The sequence below is a fragment of the Vitis vinifera genome, chromosome 8 (genome assembly GCF_030704535.1).
Source record: "Vitis vinifera cultivar Pinot Noir 40024 chromosome 8, ASM3070453v1".
NCBI classification, from domain to species: Eukaryota; Viridiplantae; Streptophyta; class Magnoliopsida; order Vitales; family Vitaceae; genus Vitis; species Vitis vinifera.
Genome location: NC_081812.1, coordinates 16,696,529 through 16,708,721, shown reverse-complemented (window position 1 = coordinate 16,708,721; position 12,193 = coordinate 16,696,529). Strand labels below are relative to the sequence as shown.

At 32.8% G+C, this 12,193-nt stretch overlaps 1 protein-coding gene across 3 annotated transcripts in view; it reads right to left on the bottom strand.

The window, feature by feature from the left end:
- Nucleotides 1–9,237, bottom strand: part of LOC100249394 (peptidyl-prolyl cis-trans isomerase PASTICCINO1) — a 29,630-nt gene extending 20,393 nt beyond the window's left edge. Inside the window, exons 1-11 of one of the 3 annotated variants that reach the window (XM_010655923.3) lie at nucleotides 9,013–9,237; nucleotides 8,707–8,883; nucleotides 8,522–8,606; nucleotides 8,111–8,180; nucleotides 7,603–7,700; nucleotides 5,659–5,781; nucleotides 5,137–5,169; nucleotides 4,614–4,672; nucleotides 4,426–4,510; nucleotides 3,209–3,367; nucleotides 2,005–2,062 (exon numbers count right to left, since the gene is read on the bottom strand). In XM_010655923.3, coding sequence (XP_010654225.1) covers nucleotides 2,005–2,062; nucleotides 3,209–3,367; nucleotides 4,426–4,510; nucleotides 4,614–4,672; nucleotides 5,137–5,169; nucleotides 5,659–5,781; nucleotides 7,603–7,700; nucleotides 8,111–8,180; nucleotides 8,522–8,606; nucleotides 8,707–8,780 — 844 coding nt within the window. In that variant the 5' untranslated portion in view covers nucleotides 8,781–8,883; nucleotides 9,013–9,237. Of the gene's footprint in view, nucleotides 1–2,004; nucleotides 2,063–3,208; nucleotides 3,368–4,425; nucleotides 4,511–4,613; nucleotides 4,673–5,136; nucleotides 5,170–5,658; nucleotides 5,782–7,602; nucleotides 7,701–8,110; nucleotides 8,181–8,521; nucleotides 8,607–8,706; nucleotides 8,973–9,012 lie in introns of those variants that run through there. The other 2 variants (XM_059739138.1, XM_010655924.3) reach the window with 2 other exon arrangements.
- Nucleotides 9,238–12,193: the final 2,956 nt, after the last annotated feature.

Genomic DNA, 12,193 nt, shown 5'->3' with positions numbered 1-12,193 from the left:
ACAACCTTTAAAATCCAATCGAGCTTAAGGCCCAAATTGGTTTAAGTTCAACTAATCCATTTAAACCAAACTAAACTAACCTCCACAAGCTTAGTTTATTTTGGTTTTCCAACACTAAGAGCCAGTTTGGTTTGATTGAAGCAAAAACCAACCATGCTGCTCGGCTAATTTTTCTAAGAACCAACCAAACCAAACTTTTCCACACTCTTAAGTGCAGCTGCACAACTCCTTTTCCCTTTTGAGAGCAAATGGTTCCATTCCTGAATGAATTTTCTTCTTTCACGATCAAGAATGACTTCTCTCGCTAAGACTATAATCCATAATTCAGCAGTGGCAATAATGATGACATGCTAAGTCAACTGGTTCATAATTGAAACTTGAGAATCACATTTTTCCTTTTTTAAAGCTTCATTTTGTTGGATGATTGATTGAAGGAACTGGTAAAACTACTCTTGTCATTGATCAAGCTGATTTTGAAGGCACTGCATGCAATCAGTTTGAAGAGACATTTCGCCTCCTACCATTGATGGCTGCTCTCATATTTGAGTCACGATTAGACTTCAATTGTTTACCAGCTAGCTAAAAGTTCCAAAATGCTTCCCAAGGACAGTACCAAATTATAGGGGATAAAATTGCCCAAAGTGTTATTTTCTTCTTTCCTTCTATTCATATTTTTTAGGGATAACCACAACTTAGTACATGTTGCACAACTGTTAGAATGCAGTTGATTTGCATCCCCACATTTTAACTCCTTAATAACCGTACATCCACATGGATCAATTATATATTTTTCTTTGTACATGGTCTTATGCATCCGATTTCATGAACATAAACATCAAAGTTCATCTCCATCGCCAAACTTGGATACATTATTAGGATGAACCCAGAGGAATTGTGAACTCCTATCATATACATAAATAAGAAAGTTATTTTCCTTAGCATTTTTTTTTTTCCTTTTCTTAGCACTTTCCAAAAATCAAACAGTGCCTTATCTTAACAATGAGTTAAGTTCCTATCAGCAAGATGCATAATGAACAATGGTTATTTACTATAATGCCTCAGTAACAACAACATAGACACCTTTATAAACAACTAGAAGCAGTTCTGGTGTTTTGCAACATCTATATGAACTTAAGTGGATTACAGACAATAACTTTCTTTTACCTCAGAAAAATTATGGGAAAAAGAAAAGGCTTAAGTCTACTATGACCATTTATAATCTTTATCATGAACCTAAATAAAGTATAACCTTCTAGTTCCATGGCCTGGTTGCCGTGAAATTACTTTTGCCTTACAGCACAGGCAATATCTTTATAAACTCATATCAGTAAGGAATATGTCAGAAATGCTATAATCTGATGTAGGGTTCTTTCTTTTACATACTCTTGAACTTCAGGATGCCCCATAAGGTAAGGGGTGAAAGTCACTCTACTCACTGTAGCCTACACTACAGGATCTTCTAATGAACATCCTAAATGAATTAACTCCAATAACTACTTTTTTGAAGAGCCTCTCTCACCTAGTTATGGATCAAAATCTAGCAGTTCCGAAGATAAATTTGTCTTAGCCATAGAACTTTATCCAGCAATGATCAACAATGTTAACTCTGAAGCATTTTTCATGACATGCTAGAAAAACAATTTACACTTGGGAAGCAATTATAAACATAAAATTGTATCAGGAAAAAAAGTAGTCTTGCTTTCACAAGCCTGCAGAAAATGGGGACTTCCAAAGATTAACCATATAAATTCTCATTCTATTTAGCACAATCAAGCTAACAAAATAAAGAAACTATATTATTGTTCCCAATATAAATTTTAGAACCAATAGTATCCTGAACACACAACTCAGTTGTTTGATTCTTCCTTTTTGAGAGAGAGATAGATACCATTGAAGTATTAAACAACTATATGAAGGTATGGAACAACGCAGTTGTTTGATACTTCAATAGTATCTATATTACCTTCTCATGTTATTGCTAGAATATAAATTCTGAATTAATACCCCTTCCATCATGAATGCGGCGTTTTATCAGACGTCCATCTCCAAGCATGTCCCGCACCTGGCAACACATGATGAGAGGATTAGATCACATCCTCCTCTACCTCTCTATAGAAAGGAAAATTAAGCATTGAAACAAATGAAGGATAATCAAAGGAAAAGAAAACAACTTTTCCCCTTTCAATAATGCATGGATATGATCATGATTCTTGAAATAACTATTTGTCTAGGTAATGCCAGGCAATGAGCATATTGTTTACCCAGGAGCCTTAATGGTTTGCCCAAAGCAGATGCCATATAGACAATGCTAAACAGAGTTTATCGCACAAGTGCAATTAACTTTGCAGTAAATTATAAAAATTCAGATAATCTGTTGTCTACAATAAGAAAACTACAATGATACGTTCTTTTACTAAAAAATATAAAGAAAATAGAGAGCAAAAAAAGAGAAGGCATGAAAACAATCCAAGTTGGACAAGCAATGCCATTTCAGAATTTACTCAGAACCAATCTTAGATGATCAAAAACAATCCATGCCAAAGAAACGCATTACTGGAGTAGCCATAACACCAATCGGAAACATTAAAGAATGACATAAAAACACACGCAGGCACACATAGAGAGAGAGAGAGAGAGAGAAAGAGAGAGAGAGAATCAGCACTTTTCTCCTCAAGTAAGAACAAGGTTAAAAAGCTTTTCTTTTTCCTCTTTTTTTTTAAAAGAATTCCTTTTCATAGAAATTGTGAAATTTTCTTAATATTATAAATTATTTATTTTTATGTTTTTAATAAATTAATAATAGGTGTCACCCAATTGACTTGCCGCAGAAAACAAGTTAAACAGGCATGCCCAGTTCATCTAACACCTTGGTGACAAAACTGGATCATATTATACCCCGCATGGTATCAAATCATCCCAGCATGATTAGGATAAAGTAAGTATATAACTATACCTATGCATTTTAACTCAAAAGGGAAAAGGAAAAGGAGAAAAAAAACTGATGAATTTCAAATAAATCCCCAAATCTATTAAATCATTTTCCTTAACATTTTCCTGATCGGAAATAATTTTACCTTGACATGAAGAAGACAAAACATTCATAACAACTCTTACATCTAGTACAGTGTCCTCTCACAAATAAACTCAATAATTTTATAAAGCAGATGAACAAACAACTATAATTTACAGCTGGAAGAAGTCTGCACACCTGAATGAAGTGGACAAGCTCTACTTCAAAAAGAACTTCTTCAACACCTTCAATTATGGGCATGAGAGGAGATTGAGTTATATACTGATTGGTAACATACAATACAGCCTTCTCTCCCCGTGTCATTGTTCCTGTTCCCATCTCAAGACCTTTAGGCACCTATAAGCAATGATAAACACCATATTGAAAATAGTCTAAGTCATCAATATAACAGAAGAGTAGCATCTTCCATAGCTACACAAAACAAACATAAGTTTCCAAGTCAATTGAAAAACTCAGATATAGCTGCAATCCGTCAAGCTCAATTAATTATAGGGCAAGTCACAAATAAAAACAAGGAAACAAGGATGGACTTTTCAATGCAATCTGCACTTATCAGAAGAACCCAACATATTAGAGGATGGAACAGACTAGGAGTCCATATGGGAGGGATTCTTGGAGGGTTACAAGAGCTTATTAATGCTTGGAAGCATTTTCATTTTTTATTTTTACAAAAATAAGGCGTTCAATTAAATTTTAAAACCACTTTTAAAAATCTATAAAAGCACTTGAAATAATCTTCAAACTAGAACTTGTTAGGTGCTTCTTCCAAAAATTACTGCTTTGTTATATATCCCATTGCGAAAAACATTTTCAAAACACATTTTAATTTATATCCAAACACTAAGGGCATGTTTGGCAACTATTCTCGAGAACAGTTTTCTGTTCTGTAGAACAACTAGAACAAAAAACCAGGAAAACACGTTTAGCAACCAAAAACTGTTTTTTGTTTTCTATTCTTAAGAACAAAAAATATGGTATTTTTAGAGAATAACATTTAATGGTTTCCTACTGTGTTCACTTGTCTTCTAAGGGTTGTTTTAAAAAATAATTATACAAACATGTAAAATGATTAAAAACAAAACAGTAGGCATAAAAATTATTTTTAAAACATATTTAAAAATATTAAAAACAAGTTAAAAACATTTCTGGCTTCCAAACAAATTTTTATTCTACAAAACATCACAAAACAGTTTTTAAAAATTGTTCTTAAAAATTATTTTTTCAGAACTATTTTCAAAAATAGTTACCAAACAAGCCCTAATTGATTCTCCATAAAAGTATTTCCGATATAAATGCTACAAGTTAAAAGTACTTTTATACAAATTACCCCCAAATGGACCCTACGTGCACCAGATGAAAGAGGAAAGGAAAGTTGCAGAAAATAAGTCACCAACCTCAGATTTTCCAAAAGTAAAGAAATACGGTTCTCCTTTTGTATGTGATAGAATCTCTTTCCCCTCACCAGTCTTTGCGGAAATCCTAGAACCAACAATATATGATGTAAGGGCTACAAAAATTTTAAGCATTTAAACCTTCAGTCCAACACTAAAACAAAAGATGGTAGCAAAGTACAAGTTTCTACCATGCTTTTACTTCATAAGGTTCCCGTGGTGATTCCCAACCCTGCCCTTCATTTATTACCTATCCATATAAATGGATGAACAATTGTGATACCATAGAAACAAAGATATACTAAAGATATTCAGTATAAATACCACCATCTATTTTAGAAAAATCTTCACCTTATCACTTCTTCCTAGATTGTACGTAAGGTTATAGGCAGGTTCACATAAGATTGTCTACAAATTATGCTTGCATGGCATGCCTTTCACTTTTTTCTATGAACTTTATTTATTCTTGAGATTATTTTTTCACACTTCCAAAGTTATTAATCATTATTACAAGGCACAGAAAATCCACTTGCAAGAATGTTCTACTCCAATCACAACCCTCAGCGCCGCACATCTTTGCTCAACTGTGCCCCACACATTTGCTAAACTTTGCCCTTTCCCATCCAACACCAACAACACCCATCCCCAACCTGCCCCCCAATGACAACCCCCCCAATACCAACCACCCCCAAAAGTTATAATTGATTCTTGTACCTTCTTTAACACTCCCAAATCATCACTGATGACCTGAAAATCAGTACAAACAAAAAAAAAAGATTAGAACTAAAGAACAGTTGCAAGCATTTTCATGAATAATCACTAAAACATGGTAAGCAACATGAAAATAATTTTAGTGTAATTACAGAAAATATTACAAATACAAGTGGACTATCAATTCACAGCTCAGTTACTAGATGCAGAACATATCTTTAAAAACAAATTGAAAACAAGATGATTTTCAGATGCTATTAAAAAGCTTGAAAAGAGGGCAGATAATTTTCGCATTGTCCCAGGACACTCAAGGTCTTCACAGTCAACCAGGGTAAGGTGTAAAATGAGATATAAATAGAGCTGTTTAATTTCAACCAAGAAAAAACCTTCAAATTTTCTAGCAAACACTTTTCCCATGTTGATACAATTTAAAATATGCCAAGGAATTTTAACATAAGTCATCATGTAGGGGGAGGAATTTGATATCATATCAAAGTCTAGATAAAGATAGAAACTCTTTCTTGCCTTGACTTTAAAGAAGTCCAACATCTCAATCTCAAAATGAAGCTCATCATCCTTCGGAAAATTATCAGGAACCATAAGAGGACAATTAGCCTCACCATAGTGCAGTTCTGCTTTCATCTTTAACTGAAACAAAAGAGATCATAAAAAAAAATTTAAAGTGAAAAGCAAATAATTAAACAAATTAAAACATGAACCAACAAAAATCAACAGAAACTAAAGGCAACATTTAATTTAATTTTTCAATGTGAACATTTCCAATCCAAAAGCCACTTTCCTAAAGAACAAGTTGAAAAAACGTATAATTGTGAAAGATGCCCTCAAAACTCCATGTTTGTGAAAGATGTTAAAGCTCTTGGCCAGACCCATGTGTCAAAGCATCTTAGAAGGAGCCGTTCTCGGGCGGCTAGAATCTTATATCAGAGTCTCAGTGTAAAACAACTCAAGGAGGCAATGACGCCCTCCCTCTAAATTCCTCTAGTATCGAAGCTCCCCTGTTAGCAAATAAAACCAGTTCTTCATTCTCAGATTGGGAAACCAACTTAAAAGGGACACTTGCTTTTAGTTTCTCACCAGCAACAAATGTCCCCTCTTATTCCCTGGTAATTGTTTGATCTTAAATTTACTTCTAAATTCACTTGTTAATAGGACATTTAGGCCTCATCTAGAATAACTTCTTGCTTTTTTCCTTCGCAAAGCTCAAGCAGAAGCTAAATCCAATTTTAGTAGGGTAATTTGGATTTGATTAAACATGAAACAACTTCATGCATAGCTAAAAAAATGTCTTCACTAAAAAGCAATGCTTTTCTTGCTTCTTTGTTAAGCTTTTTTTTTAATCCTTAAGATCTTTTAATAAACTTATCCAAACACATTCAAGAGCTTTATTGGGTTTAAACAAAGAGCTTTTGGCTTCCAAACGGTCAACCCAAACAACATCTTAGTAGATATTACATGATAGGAATTTATCAAAAATTTCTTCTGTGGAGAAGAGACTTTGCCAAACCTACTAATATTAAATTATACTTAGCCAGAGAATAAAGACACACTCATATGATCCCCATCAAGGTGACCCTGGGATTGCAATATTATACTCTGTATAGCGTAAAACATCTACCGTACTTCAACTCATCTTTTATAATGTAATTTATATAAATATTTAGTGCAGCTACAACAGGTAAACAGAATAAATCTAATAGTTTGAAGCTTATGGCAATGATTGAACAAAAAACTCATACGAGGCAGTCAGAGATATTTTTCTCCAGGGGAAAAAAGAAGCTGAATCTATTTTTATATTAGATTACACCATGTCATGTTTTTATCAAATAGTCAAGTCTTGTACCCTAGAAAAAACAAAATTTAGGAAAACAAAGTCCTTTCCCAAAAAAACAGGAGAAAAAAAAAAACAAAAAGAGTGACACTTAGAGAGGAAGACTTCTCATCCTTGTAGAATCAAAGTTTATGTTATCATCACATTCTCTTCCTTCATAAAATTATTTAGAGAGAAAAAGGTACAACCAAATCAAATCCTCAATTTAATTGCTTTCAAGCAAAAAAAAGTCCAAAGAGATGTACTAAATGACTGCAGGAAAAAATCTAAACAGCTCTGGCAATGGTCCTTTCCTGAACAAACACCACAAATAATATAATATTAAGCTTGAAAACTAAAAATCATTATATGATATTCATTTAATACCAGATCAAATTTTACACTCAAGAGTTTGGCCAAGGGCTTTAAAATGCCAAGGCTATTCCTCTGTTACCATTGCCAGCCAAGAGCAATGAAACAATGACACAAGGTTTTGCCTAGATAACACTTTCAACAATGTTCATCCAACCGAGGGATCTAATAATACTCTCCATTAAAACTTCAGTTATTTTAATGAATTGAACTCAAATAAGTTTCAAAGGAAAGCCTATAAATAACTCAGGAAACTTAAGAGAAAATACCATTGCCACTTCACCCTTCAACATTGTGGGCATTCCTTCAAGCAATCCCAATATCATCTTGCTTTTACCCAAAACATGTCTTATGGGGGTACCCTTGCCTGTTATGTAAATTAAATGCTTTCCAATTCAGTTACTATATATACTAAAGGGTAATATAAACCCAAATGTAATTTCTCATAGAAATTTTTTAAAGGATAAAATGCAGTTTAATGGACCTTCTTTAACTTCTAATTTCCACCAAATCAATAAATCAAGAAAACATATAAACTTCAACTTCCTTAAAAGTAATTTGAAAATACTTTTTCAAGAACATTGTTTAAATAAGGTTCACATACTGCTTAAAATAGGAATCCATGAATGGGCTCGATAAAGTCACATGAGCAGTTCCAGAATACTACATGTATGGCTTATTGATAAATGAAAAATATATATATATATATATATTAGGTAGGTTTTGGAGGAGAGGAATGGTTGGAGAAACTCTCATATCTTGGAAGAGCCAACTCACCTCCACATTCTGATCTGGTAGATTCCACAACAACACCATCCAGTGTACGAACCGTACAATGATATATAACCTACAAAAAGAAAAATACAACAGCAGGAACAATTTCACATCAAAAATTGTTTGTTTGAAGCCAAAAAGAAGGGCCACAACCCTTTCATCAAAAGAGGTTTAAATTTCAAAAAAGAATTTAAAGGAATCTATGGTTTAAACAAAAAAATAAATATCTATTTCAATTGATGAGGTAACACTGAAAGAAGGCTGAAGTCATTGTTCCCTTAGATTACCAAGAATCGGGATAATTGCAAGTTTCCAATGAAATGGTTGTAAAGTAAAATCAAATTATGATGCAGTTGTTTTAAAGACTATCAAATAAAGAATGAGAAGGAGATAACGGAAGTTAACATAACTAACCTGATCGCCATCTGAAGGTGTTGAGTCGCCCCCTCCAGGCCTTATCACTGCTTTCATCAAACTTCCAGGCACAATTTTCTTTTTCCTATATATAAACAAAAATATTCAACTATCCTTTTCCCTTCCTTCAATGTAGTGAGAGGAATCTAAAATCAATTTAAATTCAAGAACGAAATAAACCTCACCTCTTCTCTGCCTCAGATAGTGGTTTCTTCTTCTGCGGTACAGGCTCCTGTTCCGCATCTTCGTGTACGGTCATTTTTCCGGAAAATAGAAAGAACGATGTAGAATTCTCGGGGAAAGAGACTACAATCTCAAGAATTTCAAAGCGAAATCTAATAAAAGATGGACGCCATTGGGTTCTTGCACATCAGCGTATAGCAAAGTTACTAGTTAGATGAAACAAAAAGAACCCTAGAGGTCCGTTTGACCCCCAAGAAAATGCAATAAAATAACTTTTAAAGAAAATCTTTAAACGAAACGACAATCACCTGAAATTCGAAGCCGGCCGTTGATATTCCTTGCAAAGTCAATTGATGCAACGGTTTCTATTTCTTTCCCGATTTTCTAAAGGAGAAATAAAAGAAAGGTGGGGATTATGAGTTTACGACCGTTGGTTCCATGCTAACTCTTAATAATTCAGTGGTATGTCGGCAAGATATCAAATCCCCAGTAATAGGCCACGATAGGCCCAAGTTTTGGACCCCTGATGGATCTCTACTTTCTGTGGGTTCACGGCCTTTAGGCCCAACACTTGAACTATTAACCGTTAATATTAAAGAAATTTTAGAATTTAATAATGTTTCGTAAGGGTTGTTTTTTTATCCGCAAAACGTTCCAATAAAACTTGGGAAAGCATTCGTCATGTAGAAGTAATTAAATGCTTGCTGTGACTACTAGTGTTAGGATAGCCATTACTGGGCCATCATTCACGAAGTGCATCTAGGACGATCAATGGGCTGGAATCTGGCCCATTTATATTCATTTTTAAACTATTTATCTCAAAAATGATCCACTTTAAAAAATGTTTCCACAAACTAAACTCGATTCCAAAATAATATTCAATCTAATGCATCACTATCACATAAGCATCCCCGTCATAAAATTGTAGTTGATAATTATAGTGTTAAATTTTTTTTAAAACGGTCAAAAATTTAGTCATCAACTATAACTTAACTTTAAATTTAAAATTGTAGTTAGTCACTACAATTTTGAATTTGATTTTAAAGTGATAGTCACTATGTTTTGACTTAAATTATATATATATAATTATATTATTTGATTTGAAATATTTAATTTAAGTTTTTAAAAATAAATTGGTTTTTACTTAAATGTTTTTATGTGTATAAAATAATTTAAAATATTTAACTTTATTTTTTAAAAATAAATATGTTATACTATTTTTATTTTATATTTATTAAAAATATTTAAGTGATTAATAAACTTATATGATTATTTTAAAAAATAATATATGAAATAAATAATTGGTTTTTTTAATTTAATATAAAATATATTTTTGTTTAATTTTATCAAAACAATTGACATTATATCTAATATAAATCATAATTAGTTTATTATATTTAAATATAATAAATTATATTTTATTTAAAACAAATAATATAAATTAATTATTTTTTATACACTTAATATTGATGATATATAATATCATATTTATATAAATTAATTTAAATTTATAATTTATAATATTTTTATTTTAATATATAATAATTTGTTGTTATCGTGAGTATTAACTTTAAACTTAAAATGGTAGTTAATGATTACGATTGTAATCATTTTATCTTATTTTATAAGGTAGATATGTGGAAGAGTGCACTCAATGGGCATTATTTTGGAATGAATTTAAAAAAAATGGTTTATTTTTGGTAAAAACTCGATAAATTGTTGAATTCGGACCAAGAAATGTGGGCTAATGGACTCCGATTCAAATAGACTTACAACTTACAAGCCAACAAATAAACCCCGTTTGATTGATTGATTGAGCTGTCAGTTTATTTCTTTATTCAATCTTCATATTGAAATGAATCGAATATTACGGACCAAGAAGTAGGAAGAAAGATGGACATCTCATGATCCATGTACAATAATTAAAGAAGCGCAATTAAGTCGTTTACGTGAGACTCACGTTGTGGGGTTGAGACGCAAGACCCATGTTCTACGCCAAGCAGCAGGGTCGTACGCTTCGGTTGGAGTCGCATTATTTAATGGTCCACACCACGTATCTCCCACACTCCCAGCCATTTCTCCTATGGAGAATATCAACCTCACTCTCTCACCTAGTCACTTACAACTTACAACTACAAGTAATAAGTCATTATCACTCTTTCTGTTTTAAGATTCTAAAACACGGCTGCTGCTTGATTTGTTGAGCAACCGTTGAAAACGGGGATGAAACCCACTCCTGTTTCAACAGGTGGCACAAGGGATGCACTATCTGCCAAAGTCTCGCATTTTGAAAGGTCAATTAATTTGTTGCAGTACATTTTTCTTGAAAATTTTGGACTCTTGGGCAGGCCATTCATCATCACGAAGATATGCTAGATTCCCCGAATTAATGTATCTATTTTCACACTATATCCTATGTAATTGGATTCTTTATATGATTAAGATATGATAGAAGGGACTCACTTAGTTAAACTCTTGATATATTATAATCTGTGAAGTTAATACAATTTTATGAGGGTCAAATTTTTATACCGGGTTTTGTTTCTCACTAACAAACGTACAATAAAGGAGACATCATATAGATATTAGGTTACAATAATGAATTAGTAAATAAATAATTGTGTTAATATATTTAATTTTAATATAGAATCCAACGAAAATTAAAAAGCAAATGGAAAAGAGGGTCTTTAGAATTGAGAGGCACACAAATAGTCTTTAGAATTATGAGACATGGATTTCTTATGTATACCAAATGATAATTGTAATTAATAAAATTATAAATAAATGAAAATTAAAAATAGAAGAATTTTATATATAATTAGAATAATAATACAAGAAGACACTCTGATTCACCTCTCCCTTGCACAAGGTTTAGCACTAGTACAGAATTATAGAAAGGAGGATGACGTTTCCTTTCACTGTCATTTCATTATATTTAGTTTTAACTTTAACTACCATCGGCATCCGACCTTAAGGATTGAGGCCCACCGTTGCAACGGACGTGAACATGACTAACGGAGCTTCGAAGTTAAGTTAAAGGATCCAAACTAAGCCTATTCACAGAGATAACACAGTCCTTGCTACAATCAAAGGGTAACCACTAATAAAATAAAATAAAAAAATTCGTGCTATACATCCACATCAGGAAAAGGAGGGGGCCACGACATTGGAAAGAATCAGAATGGAAAGGTACCAGGACAAATGGTGATGGGAGTAGAAGAGCAAATGGAGGACCCAGTCAAAAAAGACACACCCCATAACATGCGAGGCACATAAAACCGCCACCACTCAGTTCTGAGTACCGACACATCACCCGCCACACCTCATTTTGGCATCTCCAACCGCCCTCTGCTGCACCTTCCATTTATCCATTAAGTAAAGGTAGTGCACACCGACTCAATAGAATTGTTTCAAGATTTTATTTTTTTTCTATTTTCAACAAGCAAATAAATCTCAGCAATGAATAATAGAGCTCACAAAAAACACGGT